Here is a 27105-nt window from a genome sequence, read left to right on the forward strand (position 1 = left end):
TGTTTTGAATGTTCAGAGAACCTTCAGAAATAATGGGAACGTTACCAAAAACATTATTATACACTCTAAAAACTGCAGGGTTAAAAAAAATAACCCAACCTTAACCACACTGCTAGGTCACTATTGGACAGAACACACGCTGGGTTGATTTGACCCAAATGCTGGGTTTTTACCATTTAACCCAGATTTCTGGGTCATTTATTTGACCCAAACAGTGGGTGAAATGAACCCTCCTGCTGGGTTAACTCTTACTCATGTGCTGGGGTATTTCCGGTCTCGTTGCTTTAACAATAAAAATAATAACAAGTATTTGTTATTTTGTTAATTAATTATTAACAAATACTTATTGTCTCTGTAATACAATAAACCAAACCCTAACCCTAACCCTAACCCTAACCCTAACCCTAACCCTAACCCAGGCCACTGTAAAAAAATAATAATTCTATTTAATAGGGTTTTTTTTTAACATTTTTAATAAAAAATCGAAACAAGTTATTCATTTTAACTCTAACTAAGATGGTGACGCTAAATTACGGGTTGGCCTAAAAAAATACGTCATCTCTGCAGAACTCTATTGGATAAACAAAATCTCATATGACGTCCTCATGTAAGCCACTGTAACCGTCAACTCAACGGCTATAACTTCAAATCCTGTTGGGCATTTATTTGCCATATATAAACAATCAAGTTATGGAAATAGGCCTACTTAAATTACAACACAGGCATGTTGAATATTAAGTTTACAGTGACGGTCACATCAAGTTCTGTCCTGCACCGATTTACTCCCATAATGTGAGAGAACAGGGTTTACTGTAGAACAAGACTGATCCATAACACATCCAAGGCATGTGTGTAAAAGTGGCTCCACCATAGAGTTACAGAGCGAGGGTTCATTAAATAAGGGAGTGACACGGTTCCTGAAGGTCATGTGACATGATGATGCTCTGGAGTGAAGCGCACAGTATTAGGAGCAGGTGTGTGCGCTTCATATCCACATCTATTAAGACTTCTGTTCATGCCAGACTAAAGTAGGGCACTCATGACTACGCTAAAACAGGAGCAGACAACTAACTGCCGGAGATAAATGCTAGAGGCTTTACAATCAATGCCTTCATTTCCTCTGGGTAAGTGTGCGCGATGATGCAACAGTGATTCTGTGCATTAACTGACTTATGACAAGTGATTTATGAACATGGTGATGTATTCGCACAGGTACACGCGCACACACACCAGGGAACATTTCAATGCAGGCTACCCTTATAAATTACACTTTTAAAAATAGAATACCAAAAGGTTCCAGTGTCATACACGAGCCATTTTGGTTTCCTCAAAGACCCAGCTGACAAAAATATGTTCTAAAAACGTTTGCCATTGAGTTATGAAAACGCTATTTCTGAATGTATCTTGAAATTTTAGTTTTCAAAACATTTTCTTGACATTAAGGCGAGACACTACAGGTGAATAGGGTAACATTTTTAACTAGCAGATATCACCATGAAACTTTCCCAGTTGATTACCTACATTAAGATGAGAAAAAAAATGTATTACAAGTTTTCTGTAATTTCATGTTTAAATATGCAAATTAGGCAATATCTAATTAAATATGCGCTAATTTGCATATATATATAAAAAAATCAGAGTATTGGATAAAGCCAGGTTAAAAATGATTATTTTCACTGTGTTCACATATTAGATGGGGAAAAAATACAGAGGGATTTATGGATATCTACTTTTGTTATCTTGTAAATCAGAATATACTGTCAATAGCCTTAAAACAATTATTTTCGCCATGTTTTTTGGAATAAAATGTTATATAAAACAGGCTAGGAATAATACATTTACAAATCCCTCTGTAAATGTCTTCATAATATAACTAGGTACAAGACTGGGAAGTTTGGTGTATATAGGTTATACTGAAGTGGAGATTTCGGACTTGGAGAATGAGAGAAAAATCATTTTGAGAAAACGGGCTTTAAAGATTTATCATCAGCCAATGAGATTGCGCATTCAGCCCTTTTACTTTCACGACTGGTTGCTGATAAAAAGGAAATGACCATATTTGGATCCGACAGCATTGTACAGGAGAGAGAGAGCTTTCTAAAGGTGTGTGTGATGACAGAGAGCAGACAGAGATCGCGGAGCAGCGTGTTGATTAAGAACGCCAACTTTTGTTGAATTTATGAGAAATCTACAGGCGCAAACAGACAAAGTGTAGTAAAATAAAGACCTAAATGTGTATTTCAGACTTTTTTTCATCACAAGTCTGAAAGAAGACATGTTATTGAAGACAAATATCCAAAAATCTCAAAATTGACCAGTAAAAAACAAAACAATGTTTTTGCCTGCCGTGTCTCGCCTTAAACATCTAAAACATTCCATTTTAGAATTTTGCAAACATTATGAGAACGTTACTTTTGAATGTTCTCTGAACGTTCCAAAACAGTCCATGGCAGTTTAAAAAAAAGTTCTAAGAACGATGTATAACTTTTCTGAGAACATTATTGAAGACCAGATAGTTATAGTCCAAACCGAAAGAACATTCGATTAACTTTGAAGAACGTTTGTTCATAACTTTGAGAGAACCTTATTGAGAACATTAGTCAGTTATGAAGTTTCAAGTTCTGAGAACGTTCCCTGTTAGCTTGGGAATCGATCAGATCTTAAAATAATAATTTTTTCCTAGTGTGAAGATTTTTAATAATCTTTTTCCACTATAAAGAGCCTTTTGAAAGGATCCATGAATGTTAAAGCTTCTTCCATAGATGCCATCAAAGAGCCTTTATTATTAAGAGTGTGTGTACTGGAGCTGAACCATGACACACTGATAATTATATTATATTATATATATATATATATATATATATATATATATATATATATATATATATATATATATATATATATATATATATATATATGTACATATTTTCAAAACTGTTGACTATGTTGTCTGGATTTACCACTGCGGCTTTTAATAGGCTGGCCAAATGATGTCCGAATTTATTTTTCTCCTATTAAAACCTTTGTTTATTTACTTGGCATCTAAATTCGGGATCGACAGCTGGACCACAAGTCGGCCAAAACCCCACAGAGAAACGTCCCAGTGCTCCCTATAGCCGGCCCGTTCCTGCTTGCACCTGTACCTCAGTTCTGCTGCTCCGGCACATTTCTGTCACGCACAGACTCATTTATTTAGCTGAGAAGTGCACATTTGCATTTATGCTAAGTGCCAAATGCACCTCTGAGAGCTGTTCTGCACTAGATGTACAAATACATAATATGAATATATCATGAAGTATAGACCAGGCCACTGTCCTGCAGAGTTCAGCTCCAACTTGCCTCAATGCACCAGTCTGGAAGTTTCCAGTATGTCTAGTAAGAGCTTGATTAGCTTGATCAGGGGAGTTTAATTGGGGTTGAAGCTAAACTCTACAGGACAGTGGTCCTTCAGGTGCAGGATTGGACACCCCTGGTCCAATGGTGTATATATATATATATCTTGGTATATGGTGCAGGCTCTTCTTTGGCATCCCGATGCATACCATCAGTTTTGGTAATCAAAATGAGGAATTCTTAACTCAAGACTACCAGTCAAATGTTGGGACACACCTACTGATTCTTTAGTTTCATTATTGTCCATATTTTAGAATAATATGGCACCATCAAAACTATGAAACAACACAAATGAAATTATGGGAATTATGTAATGACTTAAAAATAGTTAAAGGGGTCCTATTACGCCCTTTTACGAAGTCTTGATTTTGTTTTTGGGGTGTAAAAAATTCATTATTTTTCAGATATTTTACATTATTACAGCTCCTCTCAACCCAGTCTGGTTGAACGAGTCATTTTCGATGAAGCCCCTCCTTCTGAAATGCTGTGCTGTGATTGGTTGGCTGGCCCAGTGTGATGTGATTGGCAGCGCTTAGCGTGTGTTTGGGAATTGTCACGCCCCTTCATAGCAGCAAGTTCAGCTCTGGTGTAAATAATTAACTCTGGTGTAAATAATTAACGATGGCGTGAATTTCAAAACATTTCGAGTCCGATTCAGACCCTGACAATGTTAATGAACAAGAGAATCGTGCAGAACAAACTTCAAGCACAGATTTCACAGGATGTTTCAGAGTTGTATGTTTTTGTTGCTGTTGTAATTTTCTTATAAATATGATGTTATCCACCACTTAATCATATTTGTCGGACAACTATGGTAATACAAACAGTAATCGATCACAAAATCATGGATAATTTGTGAACAGTCTGACAAAAGCTACAGTAAACACTACATCAATACTGTAATGTTAGTTCGCAGGCTAGCGGAGGCAAAGCTTTGCCCTTCGTTTACATCATAGCACAGCAACTACAGAAAACGTATAATTAGAACTGTTAATAGAAAACACAACTATTCTGTTAAATAAAATATCTGCCTTTTGAGTGGATCTTTGTTTATGCTCAAACAGTAACATTACAGACTAGCTAAAGTTGAAAAAGTGAAAGAGCGCAATAGGACCCCTTTAAATTAAAGCCATCTCCACCCTTTGACAGATTCCAGCTAACTTATCCTGAGCGGTTTAAACCAAGTCTTCTGAAGAGACACGATCTCTTTACAACAGATTTAAGTTCAGCTTTTATTAAATGGTCAATCTGTCAGCTCAACTGTACTTGCCTTCACAAAGTCTTTATAAACTTTTTTAAGCTTGAACGTTTTGGTTGCACAGGTTTCAGTAAAAATATTCCTCGAAGATGAACTAAAGCCTTTATCACTGTCAATTTTAGTTCACAAATCAGCATTTTATATTTGTATACAGCATTGTATAACTTCAAGCAAGTATACATTTTAGATTCACAGGTTTTTAGTCGGCCATGTCCAAACTTTTGACTGGTATAGGTTATATATAGAGGAAAAATCTCATTATATAAAATCAGTTCTGGGAGAAAGCAGCAGGAGACTTTGGGACCAAATGACAAAGCAGATCATAATCTGTCACTCTATAAATAAGTGAAAACCCCCGACAGTGTGTGTGTGACCTACACAGTGACATTGAAGCTGTGTGTATCAGCCAGCTGCTCCTCTAGGAGTATCCGGAGAGCGTACTGGATGTGCAGCTGGTAGTGTGTGTTCATCCCAGACATGTCCAGAACAACCTGGACCCTGTACAGAGACACACAGAGAGACTGAGACACACAAACACACTCCATATCCTCCTGTAATGGTAATGGATTTACACAAAGCTTTAAGGCTGGCGAACAAGGATCAATATGCACTAATACTCAAGTTCATCTCACAGGGATAAACATTGTTTGTGCCGACCGCAATGTGTTTCGCGTGAGGCTGTTCTTCAATTATTGGCGGTTGAGAGCCTTTAAAAAGCACTCAAACCATCAAGACTGTAAAGAGCACGTCTGCTGTTGTTGTTTTGTATATTGTTGAGTCTATGCCGGTCATGGGATTATTACATTTCCATGATCAATTTTAAGGTTATTTTTGTTTACTCTTGTACAAGGACACACATACATACATATATATTTGTTTAATATATTTAAGTACAAGTTTCAATAGAAATTACATTAAAGTATATTTTACTTTATCATAAATGTTTGTCATACATGTTAAAACATATTTTAAAGAAAATATAATTAATTATCACTGCAAAAAATGTTTTTTTTTTACTTAAACATATTTTTTTTTGTGTTTCCAGTCCAAATATCTAAAAATTCTTAAATTAAGAAGCATTTACTAGATAAATAAAATGAAAATAAATTATATCTTATTATAAAATAAATGTAAAAAAAAAAAAAACTAGTGTAAAACTAGTACAATTATTTGCCATTTGAATCAAGATTCTTCTTCTTATCCCATTGGCAGATAATTTAGCTTGTTTTAAGCAAAAACTCACTTAAACAAGATATAATTTCTTATGTCATTTTACTTTGATAAATTTTTTTTATATATTTTTTTATATTTGGACTGGAAACAAGACAACAACACTAAGTAAGAAAAGCATTTTTTGCAGTGTATGACATTACATATAAAGATGTACCTATGTACTTAAGCGGGTCAAAAAAGCAGTCAAGTTCTAAACTAACTGAATTAAATATAAATTAAAACTAGAATACCTTTTCATTTAACTGTTAATAACATGCATACGTGTTGGAAATATTACATTCAGTTCACACTTATATTCTTTTAAAGTATATTATAATAAATACTCTTTTTAAAAGTATACTAAAGTGCACTTGTTTTTAACAAGAGCTATCAATGAATGTAGTTCTCTATGCCATCCGCAGTGCCCTCTTCAGAGCATGTGCTCCCTATGATTTGTGAAGTGCACTGGGCAGGGAGCTACTGAAATGATTGGGACACCCCGTCTCAAGGCTAATGTTCTCACCTCTGCTCACACACGGCTCCCCATATCTGCCGGCTGGCCGTCCCGTTCAGCCACTCCACTCTCCTCTCAAACAGACACACAGCACCCATCAGACGCTTCTGCACATGAAAGACCAAATGAAGTGGGAAATATCGATAGACATCGGTTCAATGGGACTCTGTATACTCCATATTTGTTTCATCAATAGGTGTATGAAAAGTGTCAGTGAATGTAAAGCTAGTGTTTGCTTGGAAGTGGGAGCTTACCAGGTTCACGGGTGGAGTTTAGTGAACCAGCTAGCATTGCTTATGGCTCTAGTTAGGTTGCAGCTGGTTTTACATGGTTTCTAGCTGGTCCAAGTTCATCATATGGAGTTTGTGGATTAAAAAACAAAAATGACCTGATACTTTAGCAGTGATGGAAGATCAACATGCAGATTCTTCACTGTTCCATCATGCCACTCACACTGGACCATGACCCGCTGCAAACACACACAGTTCGAGTTAGCTCTGCTGTACAGGTGAACAGACGAACAGATGGGACTCAAACCGGACTCATAAATGCAGCAGGACATGCTCATCACCTCATGAACGGTAGAGGAAACAGTCTTTCCCAAGATTGGCACGAACGTCTCTTGCGGAGAGTAGGCATCGCGAGCCAGCAGCTGATAGAGATCCAGCTTCTGAGCTGCAGGAACACACAACCGTGAGCCAAGAAACACACTCGCCACTAAACTCACACATGCTGCAATAATACGTCTGGGAGACTGTCAGACTGTGCTTTTTGGTGGTCACACATTATAATTTAGAGTGATCTGTTATCAGAGGTGACTGTGTCCAAGTTATGCATTTCAGAAAATGACTATTGAATCAAAATAACTTCTCCCTCTTGCAGCGACATCTCTTCTCTTCTCTGATGATGTGTTCATTGGTGTGAGGGAGGGGCAACCTGTCACTCACATGAGATGCACCAATAGCAGACCACAACCATCCAATCAAATCTCCATGGACAAAATTAAGCCCCGCCCACTGTGAAAAATTATCGTGATTATGTGAATGTCACTGTGCAGCTTCTATATATTAGCATTGTCAGTGTATTACAATGGTACAATAGAGATGTCAGTACTTATATAGGTTGGTAAATTAACATTATATCAGATGATGAAATACGTTTTTTACTGTAAATTTAAGTCTGTAAATCTAAAATGTTGCTACAGTATTTTTTGACAGTAAATGTCTGGCAACCACAGCTGCCGCTTTTTACCGTAAATGTTACCGTTTGAGAAGCCGTTTCACTCTGATATACGTCACAATAGGGAAGAAAAGACTAGCGCAACTTCTGTTTCATGTTGACTTTATTTATTTTTTTAAATAAATATTTAAAATTCAGAAATTTTTAATAAAAATGGTATAATATAATTTTTTTTACAAATATTTATAAATATTTATATTTACGGTCAAAAATATTTATATTTACGGTCAATATTAAAATTGCAAGTGACCCTATGTTTACAGTTCACTCTACTTTTTCTTGGTCAAAATTCAGTTTCACTTGGATATATGTCATATGTCATGCGTCAGAATGTCTGTAACATTGCAGAAGTAAAATGTGTTGTAGATTAAACTGAAGAGTGAACCCCTCAGAGGTTATGAAGATACCCTTGAGGCCGTGGGTCTTCAGCCAGTCTCTGGAGCTGCTGGGCGCTGGACCCGCGGGTTTGATGTGCAGTGGACCGCCGAGAGCAGAACTGACAGGACTGAAGTCAGAAAGAGTGAGACTGTCCAAACCCCTGGAGATCTGGAGAGGCAGAGGTTACGACTGAGAACATGTCCAGTCCTCATATCCGTGAAACATGCATCATACGAGAAACCGGTAGAAAACACAAACATTTCAATAACAAAAAGTGCCATAGTGCTAACATGATATCATATCAATACCATGTTTTTGTGGACATATACTGTGTTGGAAATTCTTAAAGTAAAATTCAGCTCTTTTATATTTACCCATGTGAAGATGAAGTACACTTTAGCATACTTTTATAAAAGAGTACGTATGGAAATCATATACTTCGGTTCAAACTGTTTTCGGACACTTAATTGCATGTTATTTTTAATTAAATGAAAATATATTATAGTTAAAATTTATATTAATTGCCATTAGTTGAGCTTTAGAGTGTATTTTGACCCACTTACAGTATATAAGTACATTTTTACACGTGTTTTATAAGTGTATTGCTGAATGTACTGAAAAACATTCATGGTAAACTAAAATATACTTACAAGTTTCAGTAGAAATGGCATTATATTTATGTATGTAATGTATTTTATATGTATTTGTGAATCCATTTGTACACCAGTTGTAATGATGAAGTTGCAGTTTAGTACATTTAAAATATATTAACTTCAAATGTAATATCGAATAACACACTACAGTTAAAATTATAATCAATTATTTTACACATGCTTTAGTATGTTAGTCAACATCTAAACTAGTGCACTTCTTTAAAGCATGACAACATATTATTAAAACATAATTATTTAAAATGTAATTTAAGGTGAAACTTTTAACATTTACATTCTTACAAAGTGCACTTATTTGGAGGTTTAGTTAAGTGTGTTATGTTAAGATCTATTATGACCTATTAAGTCTTGATTTTGTTTTTAGGTTGTACTAGAACAGGTTTTCATGCTTGAATGTTCACAAAACACATTATTTTTCTCATATTCTCCATTGTTGCGGCTCCTCTCTTCCCAGTCTGTCAGTAACGCTCAGTTTAGTTCCTGTCTCTGTGAAGCCCCTCCTTCTGAAAAGCACACCGTGCTCTGATTGGTCAGCTGGATCAGTGTGTTGTGATTAGTCAAACACTTCGAGTGTGTTTCGTAAATGTCCCGCCCCTAACCATAACCACTAGTTTCAACACTACTCAACCAGGCCCCGCCCCTTTATTTAGCGTATGAATGATTTAAATGAGGAATATTGTGACGTGTTCGTTCCTGGAAGAAAACTCAAGACTATAATGGAGTTCAGAAACAGTGACACTGATATAGAGAATAATATATACTATATTCACCTCTGACTCAACAGTGACAGCCGTGTCTCCGACTCGACCCTGACGCATGTCCTGAATTTGGGCAAGAACATCCCGAGCTGCTTTAATCTCCTCCCACAGCAGATCTACATCTGTACTGCTGTCCACCACACCCTGGGAGACACACACACACACACACACACACACACACACACACACACACACACACACACACACACACACACACACACACACACACACACACACACACACACACACACACACACACAATGACTGAAGGTCATTGGAACGAAATATCAAAGCAATCATCATCTGTGGTGAAATGGTGCTTTTCTCTTCACTAATTTTCACCTTTCTTCATCATTTCTGCTCAGTGACTTTTAATCAGCTGCTGTTTTGGTGATTTTTAGTGTCTGTGTGAATCAGTTCTTCTCAAGTTCACACAGGTGTAGAGTCTCAAATTAAAGGGATAGTTCATCCAAAAATGTGAATTCTGTCATCACTGACTCTCCCTCATGTTGTTCCACACTTGTAAGACTTCTGTTCATCTTTGGAACATAAAGACATTTTTAATATTCTTAAATCGTCATTATTGTCCATCCATTGAAAGTATATGCAACTAACAGTTTCCAACTTCAATGAGTTCATTAAGACATTGTAAAAGGAATCCATATGAACGGAGCAGTTTAATCTTCTGAAGAGACATGGACACTTTTTATGATGAACAGGTTTCATTTGGGCTTTTATTCATATATAAATTGAACAACGCATATACATAGATCACTTTAAATATGGTCAATGGCAGATCACCCGTACTTGCTCGACGTGTGAGAACAAAATGTTCTTTGTATGAACTTTCTCTTATGAAGCGTGACATTTTTGGTGGAAATGACTTTCAATGGAGGGACAGAAATCCGGTTTCACTAAAAAAACATCTTTATTTGTGTTTCCAAGATGAATAAAATTTAATTGTAAAACAAGTTTTCATTTTTGAGTGAACTATTCCTTTAAGTATGAACATGAACCACTAACATTTGACAATAACAAGTTTCCAAATACTTTTTGTCTTCATTTTTTAAAATTATATCTAGTATAACTTCAAACCTACAAAAACATAATTTTGTGAAAAAGTTGACCAAATAAATGTCATTTAATGATATTTTGTGATCTAATAGTATGAATTTTTGAGTGTAAAGGTTTGTGTCCAAATACTTTTTGGCGCCACTGTATGTAATATCAGATTCATGTCAGTTTAAGAGATAATTGTGAATATTTTCACGTTCGTTTCGATTTATTTTCATATTACCAGTGCAGCAGAACACAGGTGATATCTCCCCCCAGGAACGTCTGCCATCCGCTTCACAGTCTCCTAAGACAGGACACATCAGTCAGTGAGGTGGAGAATGTCCCTGTGCATATTAAATAAAGACGAGTCAGTCCTCACGATGGCGGCGGGACTGCTACTGTTGTAGGCGACCGCATGAACACAGGGCGCTCGCTGCACAGCTAAACAATCACATATAACGTCCACCGTCTGATCAGGCCTGAAAATGAAATATATGCATTTAATAATCATTATCAGTGTGCAAACGTTGACCACCCTTTTTTCTCAGCTGCCTTGGTACCAAAGCATTTTTTCCCATTTATTTCCTCCATGAACATCTACAATATAGAGTTCAAAGCCAAATTAACTCACTCTATTATTACACTTAAAGTTCCCCTATTATGCTATTTTAAAGGCTCATAATTTTGTTTTGGAGTCTCCAACAATAGGTTTACATGCATCCATAATCAAAAAACACTTTAACTTTCTCATAATACACATTGCAGCTTATTGGTTGGATGACCCAGTCTGTTGTGATTGGTCTACTCTGCTCTGATTGGTTGGATGGCCCAGTCTGTTGTGATTGGTCTACTCTGCTCTGATTGGTTGGATGGCCCAGTCTGTTGTGATTGGTCTACTCTGCTCTGATTGGTCAGATGGCCCAGTCTGTTGTTATTGGTCTACTTTGCCCTGATTGGTCAGATGACCCAATCTGTTGTGATTGGTCTACTCTGCTCTGATTGGTCAGATGACCCAGTCTGTTGTGATTGGTCTACTCTACTCTGATTGGTCAGATGGCCCAGTCTGTTGTTATTGGTCTACTTTGCCCTGATTGGTCAGATGACCCAGTCTGTTGAGATTGGTCTACTCTGCTCTGATTGGTCAGATGACCCAGTCTGTTGCGATTGGTCTACTCTACTCTGATTGGTCAGATGGCCCAGTCTGTTGTTATTGGTCTACTTTGCCCTGATTGGTCAGATGACCCAGTCTGTTGAGATTGGTCTACTCTACTCTGATTGGTCAGATGATCCCAGTCTGTTGTGATTGGTCTACTCTGCTCTGATTGGACAATGGACTTATTTCAGGACAATGGACTGCAAATATGTCTAAAGGTGAAAGGAAATTAAATGACTGCAGGTTCAAGTTAAGAAAGAGTGATTCATCATAGCAAAACAAACTCTCACCGAGCGGCCTGGATGATGAGCAGCGTGTCCAGCTGTGAGTGTGTCAGTGCCCTCTGTATCGCCTGTAGAAGATCACAGCCTCCACCCGCTCGAAGCTGCATGACCCACGCATAACACTCCCTGAGCCTGAGACGGGACGGGACATTAAGAAGAGAGCCTCCTGCTGCAGACTTTCATTCACATTCTTGATGTGTAGCAAAACAAAAGTGATAATATAGCTGAATTCACAAAACACCCAGTGTTAAATTAGCACTGCTCAAATGTGTCCACACTTCAGAGTGTTAAAGTAACACTGAAGCAGTGTTGAAGTTAATGAGATGATTGCAATTAATTAAGTGATGATTGAGCATCAGTGACGAACACCTTCTGTAAACAAGCAGAATCACTGAAGGAAAGACGAGCAGAAACACAACAACTACAGCTGACTTCCAGCCATTACACACTATTGCACTTATTATTAACCAGTTTGACTTTATTTCTGTCATACATCACAGAAGCTCTTATTGATAGGTTTTCAGAGGTTTAGATGTTGATCACCATTATGGTGATCAGTGTTTGCGTTAATTGGGCTTTTTCAGAACCTTTACTTTTAACATTTATTGATTTATTTCTGGCTGCTGCAACTTTATAAAGCAGATTTGTTGTGGCAAACAAAACTCAAGAGAAAATGTGGTCATGTGATGTTGTCTATGTACTCATTATATTATAGTCATCATGTAGTAACCTGATTCAACCTCATCCAACATTTAATAACTGATTATATAGGTGACGTTTTATTATTTTTTCATTATAGTAGTCCTGTGATGCTACAGCTTGTGATCCAGCAGTGCTGTTAATCTAAAGGGTTAAATAATAAATAAAAAAACACTTAACAATGGTGAAAATCAAACAAAAAACGCTTCATGTTGCAATGCATGCTGAGAATGACATCAGTGAATAATGCCATTACATTATGATTATGTCATTATCAAAACATAACTGATCATAGTTTCTTTTGCCATAACAAATGTGCTTTACAGTATAAACACAAAGTTGCAACAGCCAAATAAAAACTAAAGTTAAATAGTCAAGTGTCCAACAAAAGCAAACACTGGTCACCATATTGATGACTCAAGATGAAACATTCAATAACACATCAACATCTAAACCTCAGCTAATTCCCAATAAGAACTTTTGTAGATGATTGCAGAAATAAAGTAAAACACGTTAGTAATAAGTGTACTAATGTGTAATGGCTGGAAGTCAGTTGTATTTCTTCTGGTCTCATCTCTTTTTGTTCTGTTCTTGTTGTTCCTCTTTCCTTCAGTGATTCTGCTTGTCAACAACAGGTGTTCATCAATAATTATGCTTGCTGCAATAGTCGGTGATGCCCGTGTTACAGCCGCAACACCGGTTATATCACTTGCCAATCCCCACCATTATTTAGATTTCTTATAGTAATACAAATAATTTAGTTCAGTTAAAGAACAGACACTACAGTTAAAAACTGAGCGTGAACCGAACAAGAATCGCAGGAGTCTCTCAGATTTCACCTCACTCTTGACTGACAACGACGATGAAGGAAGATTTGCTTCCAAAGTGAAATGTAAAAGCGCCTATTTAAGCGAGTCTGTCATTGTACTGTTTTGTTGTTGTCTTTTTCAATAAGAATAATAATGAACTCACCATTCAAGCAATTGCCGCTCCCAAATTAGGGCTAATTTGAAAGCAAGTAAAATGCGCGTCATGACGGTGCGTGTCCACTGGCGCAGAGCAGAGCGAGCGTTTTCAGTTCATTATGAAAGCCTAACTTCCATAGGAATTTATTGAAAACGCTCGCTCTGCTCCGCACCGTTGTGAATGCCAGTGCGACTGTGCGCATTTTACTTTCACTTTCAAATTAAAAGTGAGGTGCAAAAGAGGGAAAAACTCCTCCCACCTCCCGGCAGTGATTCCGGTATTACCGGTGTTGTCACATGTCGATTATTTCCTCACCATCACATCCTTGTTATCACTAATGCTCAACCATCACTTCATTTTCTAATTAACTTCAACGCTGCTTCAGTGTTATTTTAACACTCTGTAGTGTGGACACATACGAACGCTGAGGGGTGTTAATTTAACACTGGGGAATTTGCTGTGTAATGAGCTGCCTCCGCAGGCGTCATGGACGAACTCCCCGCGTGAAAGCTGTTCAAAAGGTAGGTATCTTAATTATGCTGCACAATATGTCTTATTTTAGATGTCATATTCTAAGGAAGCATGGCATACATCCTTTGTGGAAACATAGGGCCAGATGAACTAACACCTTGCGTCAGCGCAAACCCTCTTTTGTCGTTAAAAATTAATGTCAGGACTTACTAAAGAAGACACAAAGACACAATCAAAGTTGTTCTGTGAACACTCGAGAGCAAGATGAATGTGTGTCAGCATCTTATTCATATGCAGCCCATGAATATCTATATCTGCATGAGTCTTTAGCAACTGATTCTCACAGGATTAGGTTTATCAATGTTTCAATTTCAATCAATTACCTATCAAAAGTTAGATGCATATAGTAAATAAAAATGATTATTGGTTAAAACTCATCAGAGAAGCCTAGACATCTGTGTTTCTTACAACTATGGCTAAACAAATGCTGGGAAGTTAGTCTGAATGATGAGCAGCGCCTAAAATATTGACGGTTCCAAGATAGTGGATGTGTTGACGTGTGGATATCTACAATTACACCTCAGACTTAGCAACACACGCTAATGTAAACTCTATTTAAATACACTGTAAGGTCAGTCTCCCTATTTGTGTTGAGTTGTTGCTGTGTGTGTCAATGAGCCAAATGAGGTTCTGTTTCAGTAAGCCTGTTGCCTATGAGTGTCTCATTTCATTATCATCACCATGTTTCAAATACAAATGTCTTGAAGAATGATTCATTGATTTTGAATGACGAGAGGCAAAAATCAGTTTTAATTTGTGTCAGAACCGTGGCCTTTATCCTCTTCTCTCATTATCTCATCTCCCCGTTCTCTCTCTTGTCCTTCCATCCCCTCCTCTCTAGTGATTTCTTGGCGTCTAATACAAGAACAAACTGTTCTCACATGTGCCCACTCATCCCTCATGACAACCTAAAATAAAACAAGGAGTCACTCTAAACAGAAACTAATTAAAATAATGGCCAGGCAGAGCCGTTTCCAAAACCCGAAGGACTTACAGGATCACTTGTCCGTATGAATCATGAAAATAACACTATGCAAATGAGACAAACAGATGATATTCACACAAACAATCTCACTCACCTTAGTGGGCTGATATCTAGTGGTTTGTCCCAAAGGCTGCTGACCTCCGAGCCGTAGGACAGTAGATACAGTTGGTTTTTGAAGCAAAGTTGCTCCTCAATGAGAGTCTTTGATGGTGTTACATAAGCAAGTAAGAAGAAAAACCACAAAAATGAGCCGTGTAATTGATTCAATTAGTAAAATAAAGTATGAAGCATATTGGGACCCTACTAAGAGCTCTCGCTGTAGATCTGCTAGTCTCTCCGTAGAGGCGTTGAAATCAGATGTGTCGACAAGCACTCCGACTCGGGATCCGTTCACCACCCCAAACACCTGACAGATCAAACCAAACCAACACTGGGTACCAAAGTTCATCTGCCTGAACCAGATTCATGTGAGGATTTCTCAGAGATCCAGGTTACCTTTCGGTTTCCTTGACTGAGCCACTTAATTCGGTCATGGTACATCTCAATGGCACTACAAAAAAAAAAAAACAGATCAAAACATCTGAATTTAACACAAGTGAAGCCATCAACCATCAGATTCATATTAGCCAGAGGCTATTTGCCAACAGTAGAACTTTCTTTGCACTAAGTGTAGATAGTAGTTGCTATTTATACTATTTGCACCTCAGTGTATTGTCTTATGGCAATTGTATTGCCTTACATCTTGACCCTGTACCTAAACCCCGCCCTTACACAGTCATACAGGTTTGGAAGAACTTGAAGGTGAGTGAAGGATAACAGAATTAAAATGTATGTGTGAACTATCCCTTTAATGCCTCCCACCACCGATCCAGTTATCAGACAGGTGTCTTTTGTCATTTTTGGATACAAAAGTGGGCGGAGTTAGTGTAAATAGCCTCTGCCAACAAGGCAGGCTATTTGCACTTGGTATAAATAGACACTGTTCATTGTAATAGTTGGGCTATCAGGTTAATTTAGTTTATTATATTAAAAAACAATGTCAAGTCAAGTCAAGTCACCTTCATTTATATAGAGCTTTTAACAATATAGACTGTTTCAAAGCAGCTTTACAGTGATAATAGGGAATTAAAGTTACAGAGATTGTTTTGGCTCTAGAATAAAGTTATTGTCCAGCTAAAGTTGTTTTTGATTGATTCACTTCCGTTGTAAAGATCATTAGTTATCAACTTCGCACAACAACAGTGCCTGGTGGCTCAAGAACACAAACCTTGATTTTTTTTTTTTATATATATAAGATTAACACATTTAATCATAACCCTTGATTTGTCAATTTTGTAATAAAACTTAATAATAATATACTGAGTTCTAAAGTCACTTGCTGTCAATGCAAGGCTTCACTTGTCTGTCTGCCCCCACAAAACAATTATTGTTACATTATTTAATCTGTATCATGTACTGTAATGTATTTTCTCATATAATGTAATTAATTCCACATTTTGATAGGGCTGTATAGCATATAAATCACATGTACTGCATTCAGAGAATGATAAAGCATCATCATGGCGACTGTAAACAAGTAGTGGAGATGATTCTCACGTGTAAAGCTGTTCCTCAAAGTCAGCCAGTGACTCACTGCTGATGTGCATCTGTTTGCTCAGCTCGTCTCCTCTTTCAGATCTGTGAGATAGAGAGAGAGAGAGAGAGAGAGAGAGCGAGAGAGAGAGAGAGAGAGAGAGAGACAGAGAGAGAGAGAGAGAGAGATAGACAGAGAGAGAGAGAGAGAGAGAGAGAGAGAGAGAGAGAGAGAGAGAGAGAGAGAGAGAGAGAGAGAGAGAGAGAGAAAGAAAAAAAGAGAGAGAGACAGAGAGAGAGAGAGATAGCGAGAGAGAGCAAAAGAGAGAGAGCGAGTGAGAGAGAGAAAATCACTAAGAACTTCTAGGTCATATTTCACCTCAAAATCAAAAAAAAAAGAAATGTTTTGAATAAAGAAAATGCTGCCTATTTTTAGGACCCATACAATAGTTTTACATTGTAGTTTTTTTTGGCTCCCAAATTTTTACACATGAAAACATTAGAGCATTAATGCCCCACTTATATAAGACTTAAGTACCAAAGTGCACATTCATATGTAATTTCATAATTGTCACGTTCAGGATGAGGAAGAAGACAGAGGTAAGCCAAGCAGATCGAATAGCAGCATAAACTTTATTAAACACAAACAAAAGAGTAATCAGTCAACAGAACAGTGTGCTAGAGCACAGTTATCAACACCAGACAACAAGCAAACTGAACTGAGTGCAATATATGCAGAGAGAACAAGGATCAGGTGTGTGCAATCAATGAGTAGCCATGACAACCAATGAAAACATACTTGGTAACCAAGGAACACGGTAAATAATGAGAAGCGTTCGTGAAAATTAAACTGAAACAACAACTGAACGTGGCTGAAGTTTACTGACAAGAATATATGGTAATAATAATAATAATTTATTCTATATTGCACATTTGTAATGATAAAGATGCAATTTAGTACATTTAAAATCAATCAGTTAAAGGCCCACTGAAGTGCCTTGAAACACGCAGCGTTATTCAATGCGTTGATGTAATTTCCACTGAACAAGTGACCGATTTCAGCAGCAGCTTCAGCGTCTATTTATAATTTAGGGGGCGGAGCTTCAGATTCTAGAAAGCATTTGATTGGATAGAAAATCTGATGAGAAGCTGAAGTGCAGTGATATCATCAAAACCATTGATCATTATTGGTGGGCGTGAGAGACTGTTAGTTTTGAACGCTTATATCTTCTAAATGCGAATGCTGTCATTGTTTTAGAGGACACCAGCTTATAGACAACAGAAAGGCTAACCTAGTCATACTAAAAGCCATTAAGTCAAGTATCAAGTCAAGTATATTTGTATAGCGCTTTTCACAATACAGATTGTATCAAAGCAGCTTCACAGTATTAAATTAAAATAATACAACAAGGTTTGTTTCAAGTGGAATTTATTGATTGTTAAAATTAAATTAAATATCCCCAAAATATCCCCAACTGAGCAAGCCAAAGGCAACAGTGGCAAGGAACCGAAAAACTCCATCAAGTGACCTAATGGGTGTCCTAAAACTCCATCAGGTGACCTAATGGTGTCCTAAAACTCCATCAGGTGACCTAATGGAGAAAAAAAAACCTTGGGAGAACCCAGGCTCAGTCGGGGGCCAGTTCTCCTCTGGCATTTATGAGCTAGAGGCCGGATTGTAGTTTGAACTGTAGGATTATATGAATGCCTGGCTGAAGAGATGCGACTTTAATCTAGTTTTAAACTGGGAGAGCGAGTCTGAGCAACGAACAGTATCAGGAAGACTATTCCAGAGTTTTGGAGCCAAATGTGAGAATGCTCTCCCTCCTTTGGTGGTTCTGGATATCCTAGGTATGACCAAAAGCCTTGAATTTAGTGATCTTAAAGAGCGCGATGGATTATAGACTTCATTACAACTTCAATTTTGATTTCATGGGGACTTTAACATCAAATAGCAGTACAGTTAAAATCAAGTATGTGCTTTTAGTATGTTAGTCAACACATCAAAATAAGTGTACATTAAAGCATGACAAAAGATTATTAAAACATGCTGATTTAAAATGTACTTTAACGTTTACTTTTATTATTTTATTTGACTATTGCAGTGCACTTTTTTAAAAGTGTACTTAAGTGTGTTAAATCATAAAAAGTGTGCTCTCTTTAAGTACACTTAATTGCATGAATATTAAATAATATGCAAGTAAGATATACTTTTTATACTGTTTTTAAATGCACTACAAGTGCACATTCAGTTCAACTAAGCCACTTCTTTTTCACAAGGTTATGCTTTTCTCGCTGTAATAGAGGCCACACATTACTACCTTAAACTCTGTCAAATAACGGTATGCTTGTTATCTGTATTATTGACGTGTATCAGATCTGAAAGCATGGTTTATATTTCCACAAGAATAAGCATAATTTATAACTCATGTTTCCTTGTTTTGAGAACAGCAGGTAATTATAATTCCACCACCTGGTTTCTAAAACCCAAACCGAAACGATTGCTGAACCGATATTGTGTGGGGAATTTGTTTTTGATGGCATAACCGGTGGCAAAAAATAAATAAATCTGCGATCTGTTCACAATCGGGCCTGTTTACACTTACAGTCAAACCTAAATCTATTCAGACACCTTCAACATTTCTCACATTATCACAGTTTATTCACTATAAGTGTTAATAAAATATGACTAGAACTCAGAGTTATCAGATCAGTTTATATTTGACTGGTTTTGTCTGTCCTTCTGTTAGACTGTCTCACAGATGAATTATGTTGAATATCTATCAGCTGTTAAATTTAACTACACCATTAGATAATGCCAGTTTAGATCAACTGATTACCAAGCAATGCTTCATTGTGTTCAGTCTGTGTGTAAAAAGGTCACATTAGCAATTAAAGAAAAAACACTTCAGCAAAACATGATCAGGTCAAACTGTCTGAATAATCTTTGGTTTGACTGTATCTTAGCTCAGTTAGTTATAATAGGAGTGTTGCAGGTTGGTTGGGCTACATCAGTGTATAGACGGACACAGGGTGTGTAAGAGTCAGTAGTAAACTCACACAGGACGAGTGTTGCAGAGAGAGAGGGGGCGAGAGAGAGTCAGTCCACAGTTCTCCAGCCATCGCTCTGAGCTCTCGTACACTTCACTGCGATCCTGCAACAACAGCGTCATCACTTCATACAGCAACGAAGCTTACAATGTAGGAAATAACTGCATGATTATAGGTAATGAAGGCACCAGTACATCTGAAGTTTGGGTTTGTCTGAAGATGGTGGACTGTGCACTCGTCTCCATGTGAGACTCACTGCTCTCTGCCCTAAAGACCATTTAAATAAGACAGGGGAAAATGTCTCTTTATAATCTGCATATCAAGCACAGATGAACATAGAAACCGGATCTGTTGTGTAAGTTCACCACTCGAGGGGTCCCGTCTTCTTCTGCTCCATACGGAGATGAGAGGAACTTACTTCCCAATGCCACAGGTTCTCTGTGGAATAATAGCAGTGTATAATAATGCGATGAAGTAACTCTCTGAGGACTGATCTCTAACAACTGCTTGTGTCTAATGTTACAAAATATTTATATTTCATATAAATGCTGTTTTTTTGTTTTTTTTTTACTTTCTAGTCATCGAAGAATCCTGAATTATTTTTCTTTTTTTTAAAAGAATAAGTAACGTTTTCTTCAGCAGCAAATCATCATTAGAGTGATTTCTGAAGGATCATGTGACACTGAAGACTGGAGTAATAATGCTGAACATTCTGCTTATGATCACAGGAATAAATTATATAGAAAATAGTTATTTAGAATTTTAATAATTCACAATAAATGCAGCCCTAAGACACACACACACACACACACACAAAAAAAAAAAAAAAAAAAAAACATTAAAAAAAACAGGCCCACACGTTTGAACAATATTGTGTTTGTCCTTATATTGTTTGGTACTTTTAAGTTTAGATTTTTTAAAGTGCCTTGAGTACTGGCTATAAGCGTTAGGTTAACCGATATTACTATTGTTGTTATTAGTATTAGTAACAGTTTTATCAAGAAGCTAATATCTCCATCTCGTGCATTTTAATAGGCCTATGTTAAAGAAAGTTTCTGAAAGGAGATTCTACATTCCTTTCTTGTGATTTTACCGTAGCAACAACGACCCAAGTATGCAGTAACTATGGTATTCAGGAAAAATCATGTTGAAGTGTCGCGAGCTTATCAATAGTGTTTACCTTCACGTCACGGTGTTGGTTCTGAAGCTCGCGCGCGCACAGTCTCTATGATCCTCGCGCAGAAACCAGTAAACGTCCGTGTGCGGCTCACACTCGTCAGTGACTGACAGCTGCTGTGTTAGGCGTCTCCATAGTAACACACTGCACTAGTGCGCCTCACGAGCTCATGTTGACATATTCATGATCAGTGCTACAGTTATTAATTCAAGCATTACTGTTATTATTGCTGAGACAAAACACGAGAAGTACTCATGTAACGTTAGACATCTAAACAGATGGCACTTTAGTTTTCACTGGAGCCAGTGACCCAGAGTCAGACTGATGTTCAGTTCGCGAACGAGTCGTTCTTTTGAACCGGTTCTTTTGATTAAACTTACTGATCCAGTTCGACAAGTTTGACAGTATGCTTATGTAATAACTTCCGCTTTTCACGTCTTAGGTGCTTTAATAATATAATTGCGTATATGTGACAACATTGTGTGATTATGTACACAAATAAATTGTTAATCGTTTTTTTTTAACTGGTTAATTGAAACGAACTGTTCGAAAGAACCAGTTTGCGGAAAAGATTCTATGGAAGTAAAATAATGTCAAATGTTTTTGAAATAAAAAGCCTGTTGAATTGCACTACTTGAAAAAAAATAGGCCTTACATTAACCATGCTTGCATTTTAATGCATTGCATTTTTAGGGCTTGCATTTTTTATGGGCTGAAATTCAACGTGGTTGAATATTTAAGCTGTGAATATTTCAATTAAAAACATTTCAAACACCTTTTCATTATTAACAATTCAATAATCCATATTCACCTTTCATATTTCACTTCCAAAATATTCAAACTGTTTAAAAATACAACCAATAATATTCAACAGGCATTTTTCGGTCCATTTTATTTCGCTTTGCAAATTCGCTTCCACAAATTCAGTGGTTCAAATTCGACAGTAAATTCAACATAGACATCCAGGAACTGCAGGAAAAGCAGTAGATTGCCGAGCATACTCTCCATCTTCTGTTAGTCGACCTCACCAGCAGATGGTGTAAAAGCGCTTGTTGTTGACGAAGACATTCATTCATAAAATGAAAATGATTATCTGTGTCAGTATATGCGGAAAAGATGATAAAGACACAAAAGGTGTGTTTATGTTTCATTCAATAACTTCATTGTTACTTTCCCTGTGTAGCCTACATGTCATCAGCTTTCTCTACCATGAACGGGATTATAATCGGTTTCCCTCAATACCTCATACTCAAGGATTCCCCTTCCGTCGGGACAAAACGCTTAACGTAGCACATATATATATATAGAGAGAGAGAGAGAGAGAGAATAGAATAGAAGAGAAAGTGTTAGTATTAATTGATCAAGTGTTGATTTTATGTCAGTATATCACGAAACGCTCAGCATGAAACTTTGCGCGTTAAGTTCATATTCTGAGTCCATCTTCTTGCCTGTAGCCTATATAGTAGCCTACAGCCTACTTCCCCAATACGGTGCAAGATTGGTCTTTCATATCACTGTATTAGTCCATTAGGCTAAGCTACGTTAAGCGTTTTGTCCCGACGGAAGGGGAATCCTTGAGTATGAGGTATTGAGCGAAACCGATTATAATCCTGTTCATGTAGAGAAAGCTGATGACATGTAGGCTACACAGGGAAAGTAACAATGAAGTTATTGAATGAAACATAAACACACCTTTTGTGTGTTTATCATCTTTTCCGCATATACTGACACAGATAATCATTTCCATTTTATGAATGAATGTATTCGTCAGCAACAAGCGCTTTTGCACCATCTGCTGGTGAGGTTGACTAACAGCAGATGGAGAGTATGCTCGGCAATCTACTGCTTTTCCTGCAGTTCCTGGACGTCAATGTTGAATTTACTGTCGAATTTGAACCACTGAATTTGTGGAAGAGAATTTGCAAAGCGAAATAAAATGGACCGAAAAATGCCTGTTGAATATTATTGGTTGTATTTTTAAACAGTTTGAATATTTTGGAAGTGAAATATGAAAGGTGAATATGGATTATTGAATTGTTAATAATGAAAAGGTGTTTGAAATGTTTTTAATTGAAATATTCACAGCTTAAATATTCAACCACGTTGAATTTCAGCCCATAAAAATGCAAGCCCTAAAAATGCAATGCATTAAAATGCAAGCATGGTTAATGTAAGGCCTATTTTTTTTCAAGTAGTGCAATTCAACAGGCTTTTTATTTCAAAAACATTTGACATTATTTTACTTCCATAGAATCTTTTCCGCAAACTGGTTCTTTCGAACAGTTCGTTTCAATTAACCAGTTAAAAAAAACGATTAACAATTTATTTGTGTACATAATCACACAATGTTGTCACATATACGCAATTATATTATTAAAGCACCTAAGACGTGAAAAGCGGAAGTTATTACATAAGCATACTGTCAAACTTGTCGAACTGGATCAGTAAGTTTAATCAAAAGAACCGGTTCAAAAGAACGACTCGTTCGCGAACTGAACATCAGTCTGACTCTGGGTCACTGGCTCCAGTGAAAACTAAAGTGCCATCCGTTTAGATGTCTAACGTTACATGAGTACTTCTCGTGTTTTGTCTCAGCAATAATAACAGTAATGCTTGAATTAATAACTGTAGCACTGATCATGAACATGTCAACATGAGCTCGTGAGGCGCACTAGTGCAGTGTGTTACTATGGAGACGCCTAACACAGCAGCTGTCAGTCACTGACGAGTGTGAGCCGCACACGGACGTTTACTGGTTTCTGCGCGAGGATCATAGATACTGTACGCGCGCGAGCTTCAGAACCAACACCGTCACGTGAAGGTAAACACTATAGGAGGATCTTTGTTGACATCTTTGTACGCATGCGCGAGTGGTTGTGTGGCAACAAAACAAACAGTATTGCGGGCAGTAAAGACGCGACGAGCATTTTCAAGAGAGTTAGCGGGCGAAATCCACAATATATAAGCACTTTAACATCTGAAGACCGGAGGAGGTTTGGAGAGAAGCTCAAAATTTGTATTGGTGACAAAATCGAAGTTATTCAAAGCCCATATGAGATCTGGGATGACAAAAAACGTTGGTCCGACTTGCCCGTGTCTTGGCCACCAATCAGCTGGGGAGACATTTATTCTTATTTAAACCCCTGGACCCTTCACTAATGAAAGATTAAAGGCTTTCAAAAGTCTGGAGGCCTATGATTATTTTGTTTTTTCGAAAAGTTGGGCCGATCTTTTCTGCCAAACAGAAAGCAGTGATCGTGCTAAAAGCAGAGGTTAGAACAGCCTTTTCTTTTGCTTTTAAGTTTTGCGATCCAGAATAGCCCATTTTGATGTGAGGAACATAGTCTGGGTGCTGTGGATCGCGGTTTGGGACACCTGAATCAGAACGCGAAAACATGACTCGGTTGATTTGACTCAGTTTTATTATTTTTTTTATTCAATCTTCTATAAATACATAGTCACTAAGACTTAGGCCTACCATGAACAAAATGAGCCTCACAAACTCGATCAGTAACGTTAGCTGCAGGAATCCAGGCTTTCTTCGGAGCGTCCAGGTTCAATCGCCTAATTGTTTTTCGCGATCCTTTTCGGAGGGAATTCGAAAAAAACTTTTTATCAGGCCCCCAACGAGCCGTACTCGACCACACAGCAAGAGTGAACCATCCTCTTCTCTAAATCCTCCTCCAAACGTGCAAAACAATCAAATTACAGGTATCTAGAGGTATCTAGCGGTGTTTCCTGCCACACGATTCCCATGATGCAACGCGACAAACATAAACAATGACGTCACAAAAGATCCGCCTATTGATAAGCTCGCGACACTTCAACATGATTTTTCCTGTAACGTAGAATACCATAGTTACTGCATACTTTGGTTGTTGCTATGGTAAAATCACAAGAAAGGAATGTAGAATCTCCTTTCGGAAACTTTCTTCAACGTAGGCCTATTAAAATGCACGAGATGGAGATATTAGCTTCTTGATAAAACAACAATAGTAATATCGGTTAACCTAACGCTTACAGCCAGTACTCAAGGCACTTTAAAAAATAAAAACTTAAAAGTACCAAACAATATAAGAACAAACACAATATTGTTCAAACGTGTGGGCCTGGTTTTTTTTTTGTGTGTGTGTGTGTCTTAGGGCTGCATTTATTGTGAATTATTAAAATTCTAAATAACTATTTTCTATATAATTTATTCCTGTGATCATAAGCAGAATGTTCAGCATTATTACTCCAGTCTTCAGTGTCACATGATCCTTCAGAAATCACTCTAATGATGATTTGCTGCTGAAGAAAACGTTACTTATTCTTTAAAAAAAAAGAAATGCCGAACGTCCGCTCGGGAACGTTACAAAGCGGACCTAATGCGGACCTAAGGGGACGTTCAAAACGTCCGGGGGACGTCCCCTGTTTGCTGGGTTGCAGCTTAAACTGTCATAGCACTTGCATATTGTTTTCCTATTGTTAGTTTAACTGTAAATCGCTTTGGATAAAAGCGTCTGCTAAATAACTAAATGTGAAATTGGCTTGACATTGGACATTCGCACATTTAGGGACCGTCTCTAAAGTTGCATACAACATTGGCATACACTTTTCTAACTTCAATAGCAAACTTACATTTATTTGAAAAAATATCAAAAATCCAAAGGGTGCGCATTATGCCTGACACTACATGAACACTTTACAGTTGGTTTTATGACTGTAAGTCGTTCTATTCAAATGCTATCGGAGTTAGAAACGTGTATACCAATGTCGTATACACTTTAGAGACGGACGACCCTAAATGTGAGAATGTCCAACATCAAGCCATCTTTATGCCAGTCTATCAATGGGAAACGCTCAGCATTAAGCTTTGCGCGTTATTCTGAGTCCATCTGCTTGCCTGCGAGTTTGGTTTTTTATGGAGTTCATTATCCGCCCGCATCCCCGCCTGTGAATTTTAGGAATGTCACAAGAATCCACCCGTTTTAGCCACTTTTATGCGGGTACCCAACCCATTGCAGGACTCTAGGTGCTTATGTGACAGCTAGCGACATTATTTGACTATTATGGCATTTCTTAGATTTTTGCTATAATAGCCGTTTTATTTTTCTGTTAAATTAAATTCAAAAAGTATCTCGTCTCCTCGTTTATCCACTTTGTTGACACCGGCCATGTGTGCAAACCAGACAGTATAATGGGTACAAACTGGGCGGAAATTAACTAAAACTTCTTTTGTGGCGGGTTGTTCCCATAAATTGACCTAAAACTTAATCGCAATCCATTATTTATTCGGCAAATAACGTTTCCATCAGCGTTTATCGCATAAACCGTACATCGATCAAGATAAAATCCGATGAGACCGACCGTATTTCATTTTAGTCGATATTCAAGAAATTCAATCGAATTTTACTGTTTCCATAAGGCATTTTTCATTCGATTTCACATAATTCGGATAAAAACGTGTTGATGGAAACATAGCTAGTGATGACACAATTTTCATTTTTGAGTGAACTATCCTGAAATCACTCGTGCCAGACGCTCTATTCGCGTTTGGTGTGAACGCACCTAAGCTAACCTAAACTCTTGTTTATAAAAGTTTGGCCTTTTATTTAATCACGTCTTTTTGTGTAAACGAGATTTTTTGTTAGTTTTGTAAAAGTTTTTCGTGTCAGTTGAATGGGTGATTGGAAGTTGGCTAATTTATTTTAAAAAACTGATATTTAACACAAATCTATGTGCTGTTAATCGATGACGTCACTTTCACGGAGCATGTATGTGAATATCTGCTGTCAAACCAATGTTGTTTTCGTCAACGATGACGATAACGAAATGATTTCGTTGACGCACCTTTTTTTTATGACGATAACGCGACGATGACTAGCTAAAAATGGCTCTAAGGTGACTAAAACATGACGAGACGTTTTCGAGTTTTCGTTGACGAGACGAGACGGAACGAAAATGATTATAAGTCTGACGTTCACAATGCATGTCATTTCTGCCTAATTTGCGTGAAATCTGTCTGTTCTGAGCTAAAAAAATATCAGCAATGCTGCCGCTTCCTATCCTTGTTTTGGGTACGCCCACCACCCGGCTGCCGCCATGCCGCGCATCAGATTCCACACAACAACAACACACCTGCGGCTGCGGCTAGTCACTCGCCACACATCTTCGATATGAGGCGCCGGACTGGACAAAAGCGAAACGAACTGCGCGAGCGAGCGAC

General features: G+C 37.5%; 1 protein-coding gene across 1 annotated transcript in view; it reads right to left on the bottom strand.

Annotated features, from left to right (window-relative positions):
• vwa3a (von Willebrand factor A domain containing 3A) overlaps nt 1-21257 on the bottom strand; it is a 37118-nt gene extending 15861 nt beyond the window's left edge. Inside the window, 17 exon segments of the mRNA XM_082185107.1 lie at nt 5030-5149; nt 6387-6484; nt 6766-6846; nt 6949-7052; nt 8024-8162; nt 9436-9567; nt 10721-10783; nt 10859-10958; nt 11923-12048; nt 15192-15298; nt 15402-15503; nt 15593-15647; nt 16694-16774; nt 19730-19824; nt 19915-19987; nt 20086-20158; nt 20901-21257. Of these exon segments, the coding sequence (XP_082041233.1) occupies nt 5030-5149; nt 6387-6484; nt 6766-6846; nt 6949-7052; nt 8024-8162; nt 9436-9567; nt 10721-10783; nt 10859-10958; nt 11923-12048; nt 15192-15298; nt 15402-15503; nt 15593-15647; nt 16694-16774; nt 19730-19824; nt 19915-19987; nt 20086-20117 (1508 nt within the window). The 5' untranslated portion in view covers nt 20118-20158; nt 20901-21257.
• Nucleotides 21258-27105: the final 5848 nt, after the last annotated feature.

The sequence above is a fragment of the Leuciscus leuciscus genome (genome assembly GCF_965113295.1).
Source record: "Leuciscus leuciscus genome assembly, chromosome: 1".
NCBI classification, from domain to species: Eukaryota; Metazoa; Chordata; class Actinopteri; order Cypriniformes; family Leuciscidae; genus Leuciscus; species Leuciscus leuciscus.